Source organism: Etheostoma cragini, chromosome 12 (genome assembly GCF_013103735.1).
Source record: "Etheostoma cragini isolate CJK2018 chromosome 12, CSU_Ecrag_1.0, whole genome shotgun sequence".
Taxonomy (NCBI): Eukaryota; Metazoa; Chordata; class Actinopteri; order Perciformes; family Percidae; genus Etheostoma; species Etheostoma cragini.
Genome location: NC_048418.1, coordinates 22,817,230 through 22,839,747, shown reverse-complemented (window position 1 = coordinate 22,839,747; position 22,518 = coordinate 22,817,230). Strand labels below are relative to the sequence as shown.

Genomic DNA, 22,518 nt, shown 5'->3' with positions numbered 1-22,518 from the left:
AGCCTTGCAAATGACAAAGCTACCTGGACTAGACAGAGAGCACGCTGAGAAACTACAGTGGACATGGACAAAAAGCTCTTTATATTCTATTATATTGTCATTACCTACATTTTAAATGGCTGTCTGCCAATAGGCCTAAAACATATATAAAACACATAGCTTATTTATTGTAACATAGACTGGGACTCCAGGTTTATAAGATTCTGACCCAGTAGCATGATATGAATTCAGTTGTGATTTTGTGAGAATTCAGTGTATATTCCCATCCAATTACATTCAGTTTGGTATTGATGACGCAAAATTAATAACTAACTCCAGTGAAATTATTTTAAATTTAGTGAGGACTAGATTAGGACTGGATTTAAAGCCGATTCTGGTTTCCAACTTCGGCCCAGGTGTGTCTGTTAAAAAATGGAAGGAGACAACTTCTCTCTGTGGATGCTTTATTACAATCAAGCATCAGAATAAACATGGGCGTGGGTAGCTATGACTGTGTGTGTGGTAATAAAATAAATAACATTGTAAAGGCTAAAGGGCAAAATGCATAGGAATCATATGTGCTAGTAAATAACAATAAACCCACTATTAATTACATTTAATTACATTAAATGAATTGAATCAGTTCTATGACTTACAGCTCTCAAACACGCTCACAATCTCAGCTGATTATCTAACATGCACAACCACACCTGATAGACGAGCTTTTGTACAAAACTAAAGGAACGAGCCAGTTTTGTAAAATGTAAGGAGTAAAAAGTACCGATAATCATGTTAAAATGTAAGGAGTAAAAGTAAAAAGTACTATTTAAAAAAATGAATAGTAAAGTAAAAATATCTGAAAAATCTACTTGAATACAGTAACAAAGTAGTTGTACTTCCCATCTCTGGTTAGAGTGAGCAGACAACAGCCACAATTTTGTTTTTATACATAAACTCACAGAATTAACTCTACCCAACTTAATTTTTCAGGGGACACTTGTTGCCGTAGGCAGTAAGCGTAGGCATGGCCTGAGTTCATCTTTGAAGGTTAAACTAGCTACCTGGCTACACTTCCAGCTGGAACTAGGACCCGGCTGTAGACTCCGTCTCATGCTACCACTAGAGTGGAAGCACCGCCAGCATTCAAAAGTGAAAAAACATCAGCCAGAAAGCATAGGAACTGAGAAGTGGTCTGCGGTCACCACCTGCAGAACCACTCCTTTATTGGGGTTGTCCTGCTAATTGCCTATAATTTCCACCTGTTGTCCATTGCATTTGCACAACAGCATGTGAAAGTGTCAATATTATTTTGCAGTTGTAATATGGGACTAGATATTGTCTTAGATTTTGGACATCATAACATGACATAAACAGTGATTCCCCTGGAACTTTACACTTATTTTACTTTACATATTTCTTACTATTTTATATAATTATTTATGCATATAGTCATCTCAGAAACGGTCTTCTGCACTACTTGTATTTTATATTTCTTGAGATTGCTACAATCTTGTTGCACAGGTATTGCACATGTGTTTAATGACAATAAAGGCATCCTACTCTATATTTACACCACATAAATCATGGGCAAAACAGCATCACGGATCCGTTTCAATCTGGTCTAGTTAAGCTAATAACACCCAATCCATCAGCACTGTCGAGATTGGTAATGCGAGAATTGAGAGGTTGGTGAACATTACCGCCAACGTTATCCTACTTTCACGGTGTTAGACACCACACAGAGCCATATAGACAGTGTCTTTATCAACTAGGCATGAAAAGCAGCTCCACTTACATGAAGTGGTTTAGGCCTTGCTGCTCAGGCGCCGACTTATAGTGAGCCAAGAAACACAAATATCAAAACGCTCAGGACATATTTTAGCTCTGTGATTAACCGCTTTAGCCAGACCTTGCCCCGGGTACTAGAAACAAATGAAATGCGGAGACAAAAGTCAGCTGGACGGTTAGTACTGTAAGTGAATGATGTACTAGAGGTGGGCTCTTTGGGGAATAATACGGCTGAAGGACAACTTATTGGTTTCAGAGAGCTGTGTTGGTTTTCGGTTATGGCATTTAAATGGTTCTCCCCCGGATACAATACGGTTTGACTTTGGCTCTCTGCAGCTTCTCATGACAATACTGTCCATTCATACAGTGGTGTGAAAGTGTTTGCCCCCTTCCTCATTTCCTGTTCCTTTGCATGTTTGTCACACTTAAGTGTTTCGGAACATCATTTACAAATTGCATTTTGTGTTTACTTGTGTTGTCCTTGACTATTGTTTAAATTGGTTTGAAGGTGTTTATTATTAAAGGTGAAAAAAAATCCAAACCATCATGGCCCTGTGTGAAAAAGTGATTGCCCCCTAAACCTAATAACTGGTCGGGCCACCCTTAGCAGCAACAACTGCAACCAAGCGTTTGTGCTAACTTGCAATGAGGCTTTTACAGCGTCCTGGAGGAATTTTGGCCCACTCATCTTTGCAGAATTGTCCTAATTCAGTTACATTAGAGGGTTTTCGAGCATGAACGGCCTTTTTAAGGTCATAACACAACATCTCAATAGGATTCAGGTCAGGACTTTGTCTAGGCCACTCAAAAGTCTTCATTTTGTTTTTCCTTCAGCCATTTGGTGGTGGACTTGCTGGTGTGTTTAAGATCATTGTCCTGCTGCAGAACCCAAGTTCGTTTCAGCTTGAGTACATGAACAGATGGTCGGACATTCTCCTTCAGGATCTCTTGGTAGACAGAAGAATTCCTAGTTCCTTTTATCACGGCAAGTCTTCCAGGTCCTGAAGCAGCAAAACAGCCCCAGACCATCACACTACCACCACCATATTTTACTGTTTACTGGCAAGGTTCACCACTGTTCCATGTCTTTGCCATTTGCGGATAATGGCTCTCACTCTGGTTCGCTGGATTCCCAAAGCTTTGGAAACGGCTTTATAACCCTTTCCAGACGGATATATCTCAATTAATTTCTTTCTCAATTGTTCCTGAATTTCTTTGGGTCTCGGCATGATGTGTAGCTTTTAAGGATCTTCTGGTGGACCTTTCTGTTTCAAGCAGCTCCTATTTAAGTGATGCCTTGATTGTGAACAGGTGTGGCAATAATCAGGGCTGGGTGTGGCTAGAGAAATTGAACTCAGGTGTGGACAACCACAGTTATAGTATGTTTTAACAAGGGGGGCAATCACTTTTTCACACAGGGCCATGATGATTTTGATTTTTTTTCACCTTTAATAATAAACACCTTCATTTACAAATTGCATTTTGTGTTTACTTGTGTTGTCCTTCACTATTGTTTAAATTGGTTTGATGTTCCGAAACACTTAAGTGTGACAAACATGCAAAGGAACAGGAAATGAGGAAGGGGGCAAACACTTTTTCACACCACTGTATGTCCTCTCAATCCAAATCCTTATCCGTTATGTACTTTCTTAAATGTTGTGAAATGTCTGTCTATGATTGGGAGTCTTTTAAAGAGATCATTTTTAATGTGTTAAACAGTGTTGGGCATGTTACTTCAAAAATGTTGATTACTAGTTACTGTCATTTGAGAGTAAGTAGTTATAGTAGAATATTATTGTGTCTGAATTGTAATGCATTAAACTATTCTTGCGTTACTTTTGAGTTACTTTCACCAAAATAAAAGCGGACATATGACTTGGCTGGTACCTTGTGAATTTCACCACTGGATCAATAAAATCTCCTCTTTATCCATTACATACTTCTATGTAATAGTGCACTTCTATACTATCTTTGTTGGTAGTCACATGCTCAGTAGCGAGGTAAGATTCCATCAGCTAGATAACTCTTTCTTCAACTTTGGTCAGTCCAAGGCAGGATTAGCTGGGAGACTTCTTCTAGATGAGGGCCACTTGTGGAATCCCTGCAGAACAGGGACAGGAAGTAGTTCTTTTGGAGATTATGGTCAACTAGTGTGTCTTGTAGCAGTGTTTTGCCATTGATAATGAGCTAGCATGCTACGATTAGCAGAGGACATTCAGAAACCATATGTCACTCAAAACAGCATAGATAGTGTTTTTTCCAAGTTGCATGTGGAAGCATCAGAGACACAAAATAACACCCCAAATCCCAGAAAAAAGTGATATTTTTTTCATAATATGGGCACTTAATATATTGATTCATCCTCGGGTTACTCTTCTCGGGCAACTAACACTACTTTTGCACCAGGGGAAGAATTTATCTCGGATTTGTGACATTTTTATCTATTATATTTTGAGTGTGTTGTTTTTCTTTTCCCAGCTGCAGTGACTCACGTCGCCTACATGGAACAATAAAATGGCTCCTATCTCCTTGTTCTTGCGTTTCTTTCTTGCAGTGTGCAGACTATCAATCCATCCTGAGTCCTACTCTGTCAATAACGACTCTAGTTTCTATGTATATCTGTTTAATGAAATCACCCTGAGGGTACTTTCAAACCTTAGGTAGCAGTAACCTTATTGGGTCATTGTAATTGAAATGTGATGGCATGATAACAGCTGTAGATGTTGCATCACTGTAAAGATCGATGAACTGAATGAATTGTTTCCAGAGTGTTTTATTCTCCTTGGGACAGTTTGGTGCATAACATGGGGTGGCAGTAGCTCAGTCCGTAGGGTTGGGAAGCGGAGGGTTGTTGAGCAAGGCACCGTATCCCCCCCCAAACGCTCATGGCGCTGGTCCAGATTTCAGCCCACTCACTCTAACATCTCCATTTGTGCATGATCCTGAGAGTGTGTGTCTTTACTAACAGAGTGTAAATTGTAATTTCCCCACTGGGGAACAATAAACAGATAAATTATGCAAGACTAAAGTGGGGAAAGAAACAGGGCTTAAAGCTGCACTAGATAATATTTTGTATCAATAGGTCAAATGACTACATGTAAAGAGATGCTCATATTGTCCTCCTGTCAAAATTTCAAAACAACACTTTTGTTGATGCTTTATATCAATATGTTTAACTTTTTCTTATGATTTTGTCCCATTTTAACATTTTTGTACTTTTTTCTTCAAAGTTTGTGACTTTTTCTGACGTTTTCAACACTACCTTACACTAACTCATAGGAAATTATACCTAATGTTTGAGTTATTAAAGCAGAAATTAGGAATTATTTAGACTAAAATTAAGGGAATGGATGTTGATGGATAATCACAGACTGGAATATGTCAACTCAAAACCACTTCAATTTTTTCTTCAAATTCTACACAAATTGAGTGTGGGGGGGGGGGCTATTAAACATGTCTGTGGGGTTCTGCACAACATTGTGCAGGAAAACAGGGCACCATAAATGTAATGATAGAGCCAGATGACCTGATGCCCAGAGAGCAGTGGGGCTATACCAAGGTGAAAGGATATTACTCCTCGCTTTCAAAAGGTATACTGTTATGTTTGGCATTCAATACAGCAAATCCATGTAATGCACAACATTATTTAGTCTTCAGGTTTTTGGCACAAGCATTTCTGCCATTGACCGAGATATATTACAGCTAGTTTTTGTTGTTCTGCTAACAGGAGACGGTTAGGTAGGTGGTCCAGCAAGTTTGGGGGGGCGGGGGTTTGGAGTACACACGTTCTCCCTCACAGCTGTAACCTGGCTCTGAATCATGAAAGTTACCGTTCCCGTGCTACTATTTACATATAGGTACACCTACATGTAAGCCTAAGTGATTGCAATGTGATCCTATACATTACTATTAAGAGTATACATACAGTATGTCAAGGATGTATAAATTAAATAAACTTCAACTGGAGTCCAATTTAATACGGCAACACTGTGTACCGCATCAGTGATCTCTTTCTATTTTGCATTCTTTCTACAACCTAATACCATTTTTTAGGCTTCCCATAGGACACGTGTTACTGCAAATTAAAGTGAGATGTCAGGGTTTCAATCTCCACCTCTGAAAAGCGCTGCTTCTTAGCGGAATACGTCTGGCCATGTTGTAATTACTAGGGGCATGGCCTCGAAACTGAAAACCTAGTATAGAAGGGGGCGTGGTATTTAAATTACGATCATTTCCAGCCGCTGCATTTATGGATTAATTTGATTAGGACAATGCACATTGATCAACGTTTCTGTAAATGCGCCAGTGTTTTTCAACTGTAGTCCTACCTAGCATGCATATCTTTATCGTGGGAGAGATCAAAACCCATGCAAACACAGAGAGAACATACAAACTCCACACAGAAGACACGGAACAACCTGGATTTAGACCTTCTTGCTGTGAGGTATAAGTGCTAACCACTTAGCCACCGTGCTACCAATCAGACCATTCTAACGCTCTGATTGGTTTGATCCAAAGGTTTCGGGAATCCCACGTGAATTCTGTCGTTCGAGGATTTCTACGGTCTTATCTGCACTGGTTTCAACGTTCGGTTGATAAATGAGGGCCATTGTTCCTACTCCTCTCTCCAGTCTTACTTTTTTCTCTCCTGGAAGCTCATTACTTTATTACAATCCCTCCATCCACCTACACTGATACTGCACACCAGAGAACAAGATGCTGAGTAAGATCTTACAAGGCATTCTGGGACATGAAAAAGAAAGTGACTTAACTCTTTAGTACTCCTTGAACGCAAGATTTTTTATAATCTTTAAGCAGGGATTTATATCAGAAAAAAGGCTATGTTTGAAAAATCATAACAATGAGGATTGCAACATACTGTATATAGACATCTCACACACACACACACACACACAAAACCTAGCAGTTGCAGAAATAATGTGTGCATCCTGATTAACATAAAGTAGAAGATCAGGAAAAAGTAAAAAAACTTCTGCAGCTTGACAAGGCTTACAACCAAAGACACTACTGTCCAAATCATAAGTCCTGAACTCCATTGAGGATTACGACTAAACAACTTAATTCTTAAAGGCTGACGTGTTTGGAATGTAGCACCTGTATATGTTCAGAAGCAGTGAAATTCCAAAGCGTTAACAGCAAAGTAATCAAAGAATCAGGAGGATTTTGTTAAGGCATCTGAGGAAACCCACCAGCTAACAACACAGCAGAGCTGATTAAATCCAGTAATTAATACAGACATACATTCAAAGTGCTGCATTGCTTGGAGGAAGCGTAAAATAAATCAGAACAAAACGAGTTATGAGACAAAAAAACCTGTCTGAGGGCACAATTAGAGACAAAGCAGAGAAGCAATAAACAGTAAAGAAAAAGAAACTACCGACTCTAATAAGAGAAACAACTAGACCAATAGCCAGAGTTTCCCGCAAATACAACCAATCCCAGCAGTCCCACGTGCCAGACATTGCATCATTAGGTTACTCTAAGAGCCAATGAGCAAGAGAGAAAGGGAACTTGTTAACATAACAGTAGGGTCACCACATTTTGATTTCCAAAGAAGAGGACACTCGGCCCAGCCTCGAGACACAAATTCAGACAGGCTTCTCAGAGGTTAATGAACATGCTTCAATGGAACAAAAAATAACTTACGTACTAAAATAAAATATGCAACAACCTGTAACGAAATAGCTCATTTCAAATAAATATGAAATAATGGTCTAAATATTACCTATTCTGTGCCAAAATACATCTTCAACTAAATATCTCTTAAAACCTTTTCATTGTCATAAGATACGATTTTTCGGTGTCCATGTGAGCTTTGAGATGTCCAGCATCTTTATTAGACACTGAAACATGTGTGCTAGCTTTGCACACGGTGCACTCCGCCTCCCACATGTCCCGACCGGGATGGTAAGTGAAGAAAAAAAAAAAGTGCAGTTCAACTGTGAAGCTATACTTACACTTCTGCATTTTGTGTCCAATGCTGCTCCGCTGTCTGATGTGCTCCCTGTATGTGCTCCGCTGTCTGATTTGCTCCTTGTCTGATATGCTCCTTGCATCTGCTCCCTGTCTGATCTGCTCCCTGTATGTGCTCCCTGTCTGATCTGCTCCCTATATGTGCTCCCTGTCTGATCTGCTCCCTGTATGTGCTCCCTGTCTGATCTGCTCCCTGTATGTGCTCCTTGTCTGATATGCTCCCTGTATGTGCTCCCTGTCTGATCTGCTCCCTGTATCTGCTCCCTGTATGTGCTCCTTGTCTAAAATGCTCCCTGTATGTGCTGTATGTGGGTGCAGAGTCACCCACAATGCAGCCTCTCTGGAATTACGTCCACAACAATGTATGAATGTGTGTCCAAGCTCAGGCTAGGCTAGGAAATTAACGAAAAATGTAAAGATTAACAATTATATATTTGGTGCATTCTTAGCTTTTTTGATAAGGTTACTAGGAAAACTCAGCCCAAAGTTAATTATTCTCCCCAAAAGTTTCATTTTTAAAGAAGTATACCAACAACAACAAAAATGTCACTGTCTCTTGCAACTTCATTGCAACAAAATAGACATCCCAACTTTTTTTTTTTGTATTTCGCTGAGAGAAATAAAGTGTGAAAAGCATCTTAACTTGTTTTTATGGAACACAAGGTGGAGGTAAAACGTATCCTAATTAGTTAAAATGTAGTGATGTATTGTTAAAGTGTGGGATAATGTCTTGATATAGTTTAATTTGGGTTAACTTTATAGGATAGTCCAAGAGGCATTCCCATTCATATTCTTTATTCATTAATAATGCTGTAACCACTGCAATTCACACATAGGTATGCTGTTAGGGTAAACTAGCTGACTGAAGAAGTTATGTGGGAGAGGATTTCTATAGGTATTGAATGAACAAAACTAGAGACCGTGAGGACCACAATGGAAAGGTCTGGACTTTGTGTTTTTATCCTCAAATGTATCTGATGTCATTTAATGTGTAAGGCATGATACAATTAAATAAATCAAATCAAATCATACACCTATGCAGGCACATTAATGTTGACATTTAGCCATTTGGTTGCCGCCTAGCGGTCTCTGAGCTGCTGAACACACTGTGGTGCTTTCATGTTGTAATGTTGAAAGGCGAATAAACACATAGTGACTTTACGGTCCTGCTGAGTACCTTGTTTCACATGCTGCCTATCATGAATCTGAAACTAGTGGCTCGCTCATCCGCGGCTCCGGCTAACAAGTCATCCCAACGCCATCATGTGACTGTAATGTATTGCTACTTTGTTGTCGTTAAGTACCACCTCCCATAATCAACGGTGAGCTGTCTGCCGCGGTGGGGAAAGATTTGTGGAGCTCGGCCTGAACCCTGCAGCCGGGATCCCTCCACCTCTGCAGTCTTAACTTATTATGCGGCTGTGGTTTATGGTCTGTGCATGATGAGTGTGCTGCTGGGTCAGGCCGCGGCGACATAAACAGAGAGAGAGAAAGAGACACTCAGAAGACGTTTTGACTATGACACACAAATACTGAAGACACAAAGACGATAAATACTGGCGGCTAGGAGTTCAACAGTATCACAAAGTATTTCTCAAACCTGATCAACTGAAGCTAAATGGACAACACGGTAGTGAGTGGCAGGACAGAGAATGCATGCAGAAAAGGAACAATTAAGGGATGTGGACAAGAAACAGATGAAAAAGAAATATAGAGACAAGCCGAGAAATGAAGGAGGAGGGAAAAAGAAGGTAGAAGAGATTGAAAAGAAGGATAGCAGCTATGAAGAGGAATTTGGGCTACACATTCTCATAAACACTAATTCATGTGGTATCCTACAAAATAAGGGAACTGCCGGCTGGTCATGTGACGTCGGTCCTATCAGCGTCAGTTGGGAGTTCAGTTTAGCCGGGGACAGAGGACCGCGAGATAACGGTCCTTTCTGGGCAGTTGCAGTTCAATTTAGGCTGATTTTATTTATTTTTTTATTCCTTTAAAAAGGTTGTGGTTTGCGCTCAAACACTCCCAGAGAATCAACACGTTTCTTCTGAGTGAATGTCTTTTGTTTTTTCCCCCAGGGGGCGAATTTCACTCTGAGCTTGCGGCCCACAGCGTTCTTATACAGGAGCAGTCAATGTGGTGCATTACAGCAACAAATTAATTAAACACATACAAATGATAGCTTCAATTTTCTGTCTCTATATGCACTCATGGTTCATGAGAACAGCCTTCGTAGAGACAAATGAGTCAGGAGGATGAAGGGGGAGGGAAAAAGCTTAGGATAAAACAAGAAGAAAAGGATAAGTCAGAGAGGAGAGGACGTAGTAGGAGAAAACAGATTCATGGAGGAAGAAAAGAGGAAGGACGGATGAGGAACTGTGCTCAGTACCAGTCTATTGGAATAGTTCAGTCCGTAGGGAGTTGGGTTATGAACCGAAGGGTCGCTGGTTCAAGTCCCCATGCAGCCCAAAGTATAGGGGTGGACTAGTAGCTGGAGAAGTGCCAGTTCAGCTCCTGGGCACTGCCAAGGCGGTCCTGAGCAAGGCACCAAACACCCAACTGCTCGGGGTGCCTTTCCATGGGCACCCCCTCCCACTCTGACATGTCTCCATTAGTGCATGTAATTTGTGTATTTCCCATTGTGGGACTAATAAAGGATACATTATTATTATGTTCAAAAGAATTGTACCATACAATTAGATTCATATAACCTGACTAAAACAAAGGACAATCATTATTCTGACATATCGGGTTACAAATACTTTTAGAAACTCTGGAATCTCCACTTTTAGTAAGAATAAAGATGTGTGGGTTTTTAGCAGGTTAAAGACAACACATGTGGGTGTAAGGAAAGTAGGGAAAAAGTAGAAGGAAGACGCAGAAGTAGAGCAAAGCGCAGTGAGGATGGGGAGAAATGTAAACATAGTACTGTATATGCGCACTTGTCTCATTATGTTAAACAGCAAATAGCAAGAGGGCAGAGACACAGGCACAGGGGTTAAATAATAAGGACCAGAAAACTATTGTGTTGTGGAAGAGGGGAATAGAAAAGTGAAGGGATGGAGGACTTTTTCCACCATCTGTTTTGATTAGAGGCATACATCACTATCCTGTGTCTCCATGTCCTCTCTCAGGCGGGGAAGCATAATTGGAAAGCCCCACTTCATATTCACACACTGGCACAGCTTCAGACCTGCATGGAAACTACCTGACCAGTGGCAGTTCTAGACTATTTTAAATGGAGGGGACCAGGCCAAGGCTACATGCTATTTTACAGGTACAAAATAGGCACAAGTGTTACATTCCACCAACCCTCCTTCGTTTTGGTTCTATAAAAGACTACTCATATAACAATAAAGCAAGAATACTCATTTAGTGTTAAATTAATGAATAATACCCCCTCTTTGCGGATAAAGGTGGGGTTAAAAATGTATGAAATATTTGACACATTAAAAGGGGGCCTTGTCCCCCCCCCCCCCCCCTCCACACACACACAATTGTACCCGATTGCTAATGTCAAACATGACATTTCAATAGGTTTCATTTCCACATTACAAAAATCACCAGATCAGACCAGCAACCTCTCGGTCTCAAACCGCCTTCTCCAACCTGCATACAGTCTCTTTCTCTCACTCACTCTCACACATACACCCACACACACCTTGACACTCTGGCTGCTCTCTGGAGTGTGAGAGCACAACCGTGGCTCAGTTCCAGGATGCTCTTCATGCTGCACTGAGCGCCAAATTAAAAAGAAAGATAACCTTGTTTTATGCACACAATTCAATGGATAAACTGGCTTTTATAGTGGCAATGAGTCTCCTTTCCGGCTATACAGAGGGAAAAACACACAAAGCGGAGACCAATTACTGCCAAACATGCAGCTGTGTGAATCCGAAACCTTCTCTGTGCAGCAGCATCGTAAAATACAAAGCTTTCTAGTAGGAACTATAATCCCAGTCAGGTTAAAATATAGTAGACTACAATAATCAGGGCAAGGACGTTGCATAAAAGTTCAGTTGTCATAAATATCTGCAAATTAAATCCTTTTTAACGCGCCTCAACTCTCCAAATTGCTCCTTTACAACCCTGCGCTGATGCGCAACGGATACGCGCGCAAAAAAGCTCTAGACTTTCCCCAGAGTTTAACATCTGAAATAGTCTAGCACTAAATACAGACATTTCGAAGCCTTGTATTTGCCCAAGCGGTTTGACAGAAGGATGAAGCCCCATTTGAAGGCGCCCCCCCTCCCCCGGGGTCTGCGCTGCCCAGATTCGCTCCGTCTCCTCCGGTTAAAGTAAAAAAAAAAAAAAGCGCACAGCCATCTCACCTTCTCCGGTTGTCCCGTACGAGCTGAAGAGAAGCAGGGCGACCTGAGCGATAATCCCAGCCAGTCTGTTAGTCCCGGGATCCATGATGAGGAGGCGGCGAGAGGACGCAGTTGTGCTGCTGCTGGAGGAGAGAGGCGACCGAGCTCTCCTCTCCAGCTCCAAGAGAGATCTCCTCAAGCCCGACGGAATGAAGACAGGAGAGGAGAGAGAGAGGGAGAGAGAGAGTGAGAGAGAGGAAAAACTGGGGGGTATAAAGGTATGCGGACAGATAGAATTATGAGAAGAGGTGGGTTCAAACTCAACACAGGATGCCAAACATGTTAATTGACAGTGAAAAACATAGAAAATAGCACAAAAAATGTCACGAATCGCATAAAAAATTACCGAAAAAACACCAAGAACGTTAGAAGCACAAAAAATGTCGAATAAATATGCCAAATGATTTGAACAACAATCCGTAAAGCATCTTAAAAAAGGGTAAATAATGTTGAAAAGTTCCCACAAAATGACAAAAATTTAAGCAAAAACGTTGAAAAATAAAAGCACCAAATTTGCCAGATTTGGCACGCAGGCCTCGACTTGGACACATTTGCTCTAGGATCAGCTGGTTGTGTTTACTAGTGGAATGACCGGTAACCAGGGAGTGGAGAGAGTGGTGTTAAGGTGTAGTAAGCTCACATAAATAAGGTATTTTGAGTCCATGCAGGATCATCCATGTTCAAAGAAGAAGCTTAAATCCGCTCTAGCTTGCACTTGGGAGCCCATGAAGAGATCCGATTTTCAAGATCTACTGCAATGCCAAACTGGGTCCTCCAGTTCAGTGGTTCCCAGCCTTTGTGGTCTGAGGTTCCCCCCCAGCCCTGTCAGATGAACACATAGCCTGTGATAAATTCCTAATGTTTCAGATGTAGAACACTATTTATTGTATAAAGTGGATATTATACAATTGAATTCTCAAGTAGCCCTCATGTTGTTCTTGGGTCAAATTTGACCCATTTTCAAAGTTTTATTTCAGAAAATATGTGACATTGAAATAAGCACAGAAAATGTATAAAATGAAAAAACACCACCACCACCTTAGGTTAAGCAAAGAAAACGTCACCAAAAACATTGAAAAAAGTGACAAAATGTCCAAAAACACGATAGAAAACATCCCAAAAAGCAACTAAAACATTGATAGGAAAAAAAAGAAATGGTGGATGGGAATTCAACACAAAGGTCAAGGTTCGTTTGGTCAGCAATCGTACTACTTGCTAACCAGGCTACTGCTACTTCGAGGGATGTTGGATATTAGACCGTTTATCCACAAACGTTACTTTTAGATTACCATTTCAACTCTTTATCCCATGCTTATAGCTTATCATTTGAACTGTTGAGTCATTACTTTAATCTACTTGATCAAGGCCCTGGCTCAGATCTGGAGTTGGTCCCCGGCCGCTGTGATTGGCTGCCCACTGCTCCAATCAGGGATGGCTTAAATGCAGAGCATGAATTTCTCTACACGTACTGTATGTGACAATAAAGTACCTTTACTTTTATCTTCTCTTACATGACTGCAACATGTGGTTTCCAGGTGTTCCAGTCAATATGTTAATATATTCTTTTAATCAAATCATAATTTCTATCTTTTCAAAAAAGTTAAGCTGCTCCACATGTTTCCCCATGTACCCCCTTGTAACTGCAGAAGTACCGGTGTCCCTCCCCGATGTGAGTCAAGTGCAGATGTGAGTTGCGCGTGCGTCACTTTGCGACAAGTAGCATACAACATGATAACGAGAGACTTCTGCAATGTCAATAGAGTAAAAATTGACCTATAAATGAAGTTGGTTCCCTGCTGGCTACAAGTTAGCATCAAACACAGGTTTTTAACAGCGGGTTTCCTTATTTACTCACTTCCTATTGTGCAAGTGTCTATGCCCTCTTGATTGAACCTACTCACCTCTGTATTGTATGTCCTTTTGAGCTCAAATGTCATGCTCTTGTCTTGTGGGGTGGGCAGCCATAGGTCGCACACGTCTCTGCACACGTTGTGCAACTTGTTTCGCATCCTCCATCTTCACTGCATGCACTGATGACGAATAAGGAGATATTGAACACCATGTAAAGGATAACTTGGGTGGATGCATGGAATGGTGAGATTGTGGGACCCAAGTGCAGAGAGCAGGCAGGCAAAAGTAAGCTTCCAAGGTGAAAGTTTAAGAAACAAAAAAAAACGTAGCACAATCAAAGAAAAGGTGTCCAGCAAAACAGGCAGGCAAAAAAATCCAGAATGAGGCAAGAAGGAAGCAGCAAGAGGGAATCACGTAGGCTAAACACTCAGACACACCAAACTGAAATTATGATCTGACAGAGGACAAGAAAAGCACAAAGACTAAATCCAGAGGGTAACGAGGTAACGAGAGGCAGGTGACAAGAGGGCTGGCAAACAGGTGGAAAACATCAGGCAATCCCGGTGGCGGGAAAACACAGGAAGTAGAACTAATTTCCAGACGAGACAGAGTCCAGACTTCAAAATAAAACAGGAAACAGAACACGTGCAAGACAAGATCAAAATTACCTTACAAAAAAACACAAGACACGACAGAACCAGGCTAAGAAATAAACACAGGATCAAAGACTACCACAATAAAATAGGACAAAAACACCAAACCATAAGAATAACAAGCCAAATGGTAAATAAATGCCGCCATACAGGCTAAAGTATCCAAGGATATTATCCAAAATGTCAAACTATATCATAAATATTTGGTGATCCAAATACAGACTACGTTATTTCTTCATATCTTGTCATGCGGACTTCATCAGACCAAAGCGTATCGAAGTAACGAGAACTCAATAGAACGTTGCGTCAATTTCAGGCCAAGATGGCGGAGCTGCACTCAATAGAACGTTCCATTGCAACAAACGCACCCATGACCGAGCTGCAGCTCCGCCATCTTGGACCGAAAGCACACAACGTTCGACTGAGTTTCACCTCTTGTTACTTCTATACTCTTTGGTCAGACTATGTGACATTCTTCCTGTCGAACCTAAAACCCTTCCTGGTTCTAGAACTGTTAATGATGCTCTCCACTTTAAATCTAAACAAGACAATGATGCACTCTCTGAGAAAAATGGCTGCTCTCACTTATATCCCTTCCATCCATGACAAAATGGCAGAAAACAAGGCACTATGGGCTCATTTTGGCCCCAAACCAAGACAGCTGAACTCTCCGACCAAATGGTCCACTACAGACTCTTTGAATGAGGATCACAAAGACGGCGCTGAGCCTCACAGTGCTGCCTCTGTGCAGGTTGAGGCTGAAGCAGCCTTGACCACACTGAGCTGTTTGAAAGTCCCTGACTACCGACCTCTGGACGCCTTCAGTGCACGGGGGTAAGCCTCTCCTCTTTAAGCGTAGCCCCCATGGCGCCATTTTAATGCTACGCAGCCATCACCTGCTGTTAGCATTTTGGCGCCACTTTGACAGTGAATAAGTTAACATCTGAAGCGTGTAAAGACTCCGTTGTTTATTTCTAAAAAAAAACACAACAATTTATAAAAGGCTCTGTTACCTTGTACCTTACGTTATGGCTCCGTAGCAGAAGTTTTTATAAAAATAGGCTAACGCATGCGCCATAACCACGCGACTTGCTGTCGCATAGTCAACAAATCACCGTGTTGTCAGGAGAAGCTAGCAGACAGTTTGGACTTACATCAGCTGTTTAGGTTTAATTATGTTTGTTAACTAGCATGTTAGTTAGCGGTAATTAGCCCGTGCCCAGTTTATCTCCTAACATATATCTAACTCTCCGTCTCTGCTGATTGGGAATGATTGAGATTTCTCTTGCACAGCTACCAGAAGACTTACAACTTTCAGAGAGGTTAATTTTGTCACATCTAAGTCTTCAAGCTCAGTTGGAGGCTGCGCAGTAACGCGTAGACATCACCCGAATAGTGCTTATATTTCCCATCACTGGTCTTCGTCCAGAACAACGGGATCTGTCGGTCCACTTCTTTAACTGTCTATCCTTCAGTGTGACAGCAGAGGATCCTGGTTTGGGCCCGTGGAGCGAGGCAGATGACATATGTGAGGTCTCCATCAGGCTGAAAGAAATCGAGTTATGCAACATGATGGAAGAGACTCCTGGCATCCCAGAGTGTAAGTAGACAATGACAATGATTACCTGTGTTGCTATTTAAACAGTTTAATTGCCCACCTTAGCGGGCAGTCAATATAATTGGTTGTTGTTCATCTTCTCTGTAATGTGACTGATAATGTGTATAACTATCATTCAGATGTGATCAATAGAATAAGACAGCTTTACTATCTCTTCAGCTCATTTCTTCTCTTTACAAATTGAAAAAGCGATTTTGGAGAAAATAAACCCAGTTACTTCAAATGCAATATTTTACTTCTAATCTTCTGCACTAACATTTAATTCATTCTGTGTGTCTCTCTCTCTCTCTCTTCCAGATGTATCTCTGAGGAAGATCAAAACCTGCTGGATGGCGCCGACAAGGAGAAAACCAGCGGGAAGGACAAGAAGACATTTTTATTAAGAATTCTTCTTGTTTATTCGGATGAATAAATACTTGACAACTGTCTTCAAAACCACTCAATCAATCTTCAGTTTCTAACTTTTCTCAGTCATCCAGCATGGGAATGTGAAAACGTGTTTTCTTGTAGGGACACAAAAAAGCTTAGAACCTGGAACTAAATATGTACTCTTTGAAAGTCGTAACATTTATTTAGCGACAATACCCTGAGTATATCCTGGTTCCAAACCTCCAAACTGCTGCCATCATTTTTGGTTTCATTTTCAGCAGTTAAAACAATAAAATACTTATTACTGATCACTTCACCCCTATTGAGGTGGATAATGATTTCAAACCAAATAGAAACGGATCCCCAGAGGACCACGTAGAAGAAAGTAATAGTGTGAAAAATGAATGTTCTTGTATTGATACCTTGCAAATGAACACTTTTACTGATGCTTTTTATCAATGTTTTTAACTTTTTCTTACGTTTATGTCATTTTTTTTTCACTGTTTGTCACTTTCTTTGACATTTTTAACACTATTTAACACTATATAACACTAATTTACTAACTTACTTACTTTAGTTTTACAGTTATTTTTGGAATTTATGGGCAATAAACCGAATTAATAGGAAGTTAAACCTCAAGTTTGAGTTAGAAAAGCAGAAATTAGGAATTATTTAGACGTAAATTAAAGCAAAGGATATTGATGGATAATCACAGACTGGAATATGTCAACTTTTACCCAATACTATTTGAAAATTTTATTTTTCCAAATGCTATAAAATTGAATAAGACGCCCCAAAATTAATGAAAGTAGAGATTTGTACTTGCCAAAGAGCGTTGTTTGGAATCAATCATGTTATTTTGGGGAATAAAAAGACCATCGGAATAGGAAAACGGGTCAGTTTGACTCAAGGACAACATGAGGGTTAAGGGGAAAGAATGTGAATCAAGAATTCAGCAGTATGCATCTGGCATTCAGAATAAAAACAGGTGTTTACAATAATGTATGTGGTATGTAATTGTCAGAAGATCTAAACTAAAGCACAGACTAATAGTAGAAGTATGAAGCATGCAACCTAACTGTCCAGTGAAATGACTAACACATCAGATCTGTGTGGAGCAATGAGGAAAAATTATTTTATTAAACAAACAAATGCCATATTTCCATCACGTCTCCCACATTGTTAAAATGCTTGACCCTCTTTTTTTGCAGTGGTTTAATGGAACCCAACATTTTGCGCTACATGTGAATGTAAAGTTGGCTACCGGCCCTTAATGGGATTCTTAGGGTAGGTGCAACAAGGAATCAATACACAAGAGCAGTTTCAGACCAATTTGTGTAACACACAACCGCCTAGGGACGAGATTACGGCATCATGTTCACCAGACCGGGTCCAGCGCCAAATATTAATTGAATGCATTGAGAGAGAGGCTTTTTGTTGCATTCACTGGATGGTCAAGAATAAGCTGTGAAAACGGAGAAAAGAGGGGGAGGCGTGCAGAGAGAGCCAGCGGGGGAATCTGATAATGACAACCTACTGAGGGTATAGACAGCAGGGGAATCACATGATAAAAACACCTGATAAGAGCAAACACAGCGGGGGAATCAGACAGACACTGGAGCCAGAGTCTGCAAGAAACAAGGGATCACACCGTGTTCCAACACACACACACACTCCACATGAGGGTCACACACCTCGGTGGCCTGCAGACACTGAGAAAGCAGCTGGCTGTTTAATGTTCTAATCAGATGGGTGAGAGACTTTGAAACCATGTGAACGTGAGATGCTTAAAAAACACACCGAGAGGAATCGTCAGGCTTCTGGTAGCAGGAGAGATTTAAAACTTAATACAATTAATATTAAATCCTGTGAGTTAAACACATACTGTGACACACAACGTTTCAGAGACAAGGAGAAATGGAAAATGAAAATTCCCAAAATGTTAAAAAGGAGGGAAAAAGCAATGGGTTTTTGTTTCAGCAAGTGGAGTTAAACACCAACTGTTTTTGTTACCTTTTGTAATTTTACTCGCAAAAGTTTCTTTATTGAAATAGTAAAAGGCTGTGACACTGAAATGTTTTCTAAGGGAAGATAAGTTACAACCAACTGACCAATCAATACTTGATTGATAATGGCATCACCATTCTTAAGATCTAAAGACCTAAAAAGCCTGTTGACTTTCCAGGACGAGTATTTGTCTGTGTCTACTGTCTTGGCCTTGTACTTCTTGGCCTTACAATATGTGCAAGTAAGGCTGCTTACCGGTTTGAATAATGTTTCTATATTTATTTTCCATTTGCTCCCGTGATCGCTTACCACTGCCAGGGTTACAAATGAAAGAATACGGCAACAAATTGTCATGGAATCCACAAGTGTAATTAGGTTAGATCTTGTTGTCCCTAATTAAAGGGGCAGTAAAATTAGATAAGCAGAAGTGAAATTGATTAGCAGGGTACAGAAATAGCACCATCTACCAGCCAAATGCTGGTAAAATATGCAAGTGGCTGGTAGATTTGCCTCACCCACCAGGCAAAAAAAACAATGGTGGCTGGTGAACGAAAAAGTTAATTTTGAACCCTGATAGCCTGACAAGCCAGACCCACATCATCAAGATGTCTGGTCTGGGAACTCCCCATTGGCAGGGCTCAATCTGAGGGGCGGGATAAACGGTTGTCAAATTCCCTCTGCAGGCCATAGGATAGCGCTCCAACCAACCAGAGGAACGCTGGTCTTATGTTAAGCCCGCCCACCGACTCTATACACGATGTGATTGGCCTGACCAGAACTACTGCTGCTACTAGGGTGTGTCTAGATCCCCCCCCCCCCCCGAAAGAGTCACAAGACAAACCTGAGTGGGTTGTGAAATCCTCAACAAGAAAAAAACTGAATTTAGAATTTGAAACTATGTAAAGCCCGCCCACCAACTCTACGCACGATGTGATCGGCCTGACCAGAATTTGGTTTTTCCAGCTCGCAAGCCAACGGAGAGTTGCTAGACTGACCCTAGCTGCAAGTAACATTTGTTGCCGCTAGGGTGTGTCTAGATTGCTAGACTCGAACCCTGTTGATAAGACTTGTCACCTACACATTTAAATGTAAATGTGCTGTGTTTATATAGCGCTTTTCTAGTCTTAACGACTACTCAAAGCGCTTTTACATCATACAGGATACATTCACCATTCACACACATTCATAACCTGTGGCCGAGGCTGCCGTACAAAGTGCCACCGGCTCATCAGATAAACACTCACACACATTCACACTCCAATGCGCAGCACTGGAGGCAACTGGGGGTTCAGTGTCTTGCCCAAGGACACTTCGACATGGGACTGCAGGGCCAAGGGATCGAACCACCAACCTTCTACCGTTGAACCACAGCCGCTTTGGCATTTGTTTTGCCAGCTGTCCTTCCTGGGTTTGGCATTTGCAACTGTATTTCTTTTGCCTATATTGTGTCTGTGCTCTATTATTTTCTTTTGTTTATCTTTATTGTGGCCTTCTTCTGTAAAATATACTGTTCTGGTAGACTTGTTCATGTTTGCAATTGGGCATATGGTGCAACACCATCTCTTTTATGTGATTGTGCTCGTTGTTGGATTGGGAGGGATGAGGAAATTAAATCCAAACCTGGCCTCGTAGTATATGCCTCTGATGTTGCTCCATCTCGAAGGATGGGTTATATCTGCTGGTTGTTTGGGAGTGAAACTGGGCCACAGTGGGAGATGTGGGTTATTGTTTTATTTTAAATCAAAGAAAAAAGTCCTTTGTCTTTGGCTATGTTTCCATCCACACGTTTTTATCCAAATTAAGAGATATCAAATTAAAAAACGCTTGTGGAAACTGTAAAATTCAATGGAATTTCATGAACATCGAATCAAAGGAAAAACCTTTGGTCTCATCGTATTTTATCTTGATTGATATATGGCTTATGCGATAAACGCTGATTGAACCGTTATTTGCTGAATAAATAATGAATTGCAATTTAATTTAAGTCATTTTATGGTTGCAACCTGCCACAAAACCAAGAAGAAGAAGTTTTAGTCAATTTCCGCCCAGTCTGCACACATGGCGGGTGTTAACAAAGACAGATGGAAGAGGACAAATGAGGAGACAAGAGACTTTCTGAATTTAATTTATCACAAACTCGTGAAGGAAATGGCCGACAAAGGTCAGGACAAGCCGGGGGACGTCCTGCGGAGACAATGGAAGACGCCCAAACAGCGGGACATGTCTCAAAAAGAGTTGTCTCACAGCAGTGCCAAAGGGACAATAAAAGGCATCATCATAGTGATGTGTTGACAGCGTCGTTGTTTTCTTATTGTAGCTTGATATGTCCCCGTCAGCTGGCACTAAAACTTATATAGCAATATTGATCATATGTTGGTAGAAAGCGCGATTCATTTTGTCTAGAAAAACTTTGCAAATGTTTTCTTGATGGTGCGATTCAGTGCAAAAATGAACGGAAACACCTTCAAAATCAATTTGATATATCAATTTGATCGCTTGTGATGTCATTACGCACAGGTTTTTATTCATTTTAAAGCCGTTGGATGGAAACACAAATTAACAGCTTTATTCATGAGTTTTTGTTTTACCAATTCAGATAATTTGATGGACAAGTAGATGGAAACTTAGCCACAGTTGTGCTTTTACAGAAATGAATGTAAAATGTGAGTTCTTACTTACTTTATAAGTAAATAAAATAAAATAAAATAAAATAAAATAAAATAAATAAATAAATTATTATTTATAATATGGTCTCACTTCAATTTCATTTATATTATGGTTACTTACTGTTGCTTTATTATTTGATAACATATTATTCAGTTTAATTTCACGTCACTTACTTACCTAAATTGCAATATTTTTTGTACCATGGCCACCTCACTTTACTTTACTTTGAATTACTTTTTATATAATGCCACTTTCATTCATTTATTGCACATTATCTGTTTTTTGCCTGTTGGGTTGCTTTTGACTGTGGATAAAGTGCTGCTGTAATAAGGGAATTTCCCCATTGGGGGATGAATAAAGTATTATCTAATCTAATCTAAGAAAATTACTTATTGGTAAAGTCAAATTGCCATGCTGCTGTGTTGCTTGCTTGTCGTTGCTCTCAGATTTTCAGTTACTCTGCTCATTTACCTGTACCTGCCAGCAAGCCTATAAACGTGATGGTGTTTGTGCTTTACCCCTTCTTTCTTCCCTGTGGGACACTTCTGTACCAGCACTAGTTGTGGCCAAATGAAGCTTCATGAACCAGTCTATTTATTTTCTCAGCCCACTAGAAATTGCGCTCTCCGTTCTACAACTACTAAAGTGATGACAATAAACTGAATTCTAATGCCTTAGGCCTTTCTCTTAAAACCAAGAGCGCCATCTAGTGGGCTCATAAAGACGCTTGTTCATGGAGCTTCATTTGGCCATAATAATCAGCCCCTCTGAAACTGACTAATTGACACAATGTCCCATTTGTTTCTACCCATATACAAACAGCAATTTAACATGAAAACCTGTGGTTTTAGTAGGAGATAATGTGTGAATTTGTCCCAGCAAACACTGTTTTGTGGTCAATATACTTCCATAAAAACATGATTTCATTTGATTGAGCACTCACTCAGCCACTGACCCCCAAAGAGTCCCCTTACTGTTAAACTGCCAAGTTAAAGCTGACATTTATAATTTTTTCCCAAAAGATCCCTGTGGAGAGGCAACACGTTGCTTCTGCACCACAACAATGGAGTGTAAATATTTCCTTTTGCCATGGTAACCTCCGAAACAGACGCTCAGAGGACTTTGTAACAGAAAGCAGAGGAGCATGAAAATGAGCGAGAGACAGGCCGGTTGTGAATAAATATGAGTCAGATTAGGAGAGTGTTGTGGATCATTTTTAAAA

General features: G+C 40.6%; 1 protein-coding gene across 1 annotated transcript in view; it reads right to left on the bottom strand.

Annotated features, from left to right (window-relative positions):
- Window positions 1-12,302, bottom strand: part of LOC117954136 (contactin-associated protein-like 4) — a 147,611-nt gene extending 135,309 nt beyond the window's left edge. Inside the window, exon 1 of the mRNA XM_034887672.1 lies at window positions 12,093-12,302. Within this exon, the coding sequence (XP_034743563.1) occupies window positions 12,093-12,177 (85 nt within the window). The 5' untranslated portion in view covers window positions 12,178-12,302. The remainder of the gene's footprint in view (window positions 1-12,092) is intronic.
- Window positions 12,303-22,518: the final 10,216 nt, after the last annotated feature.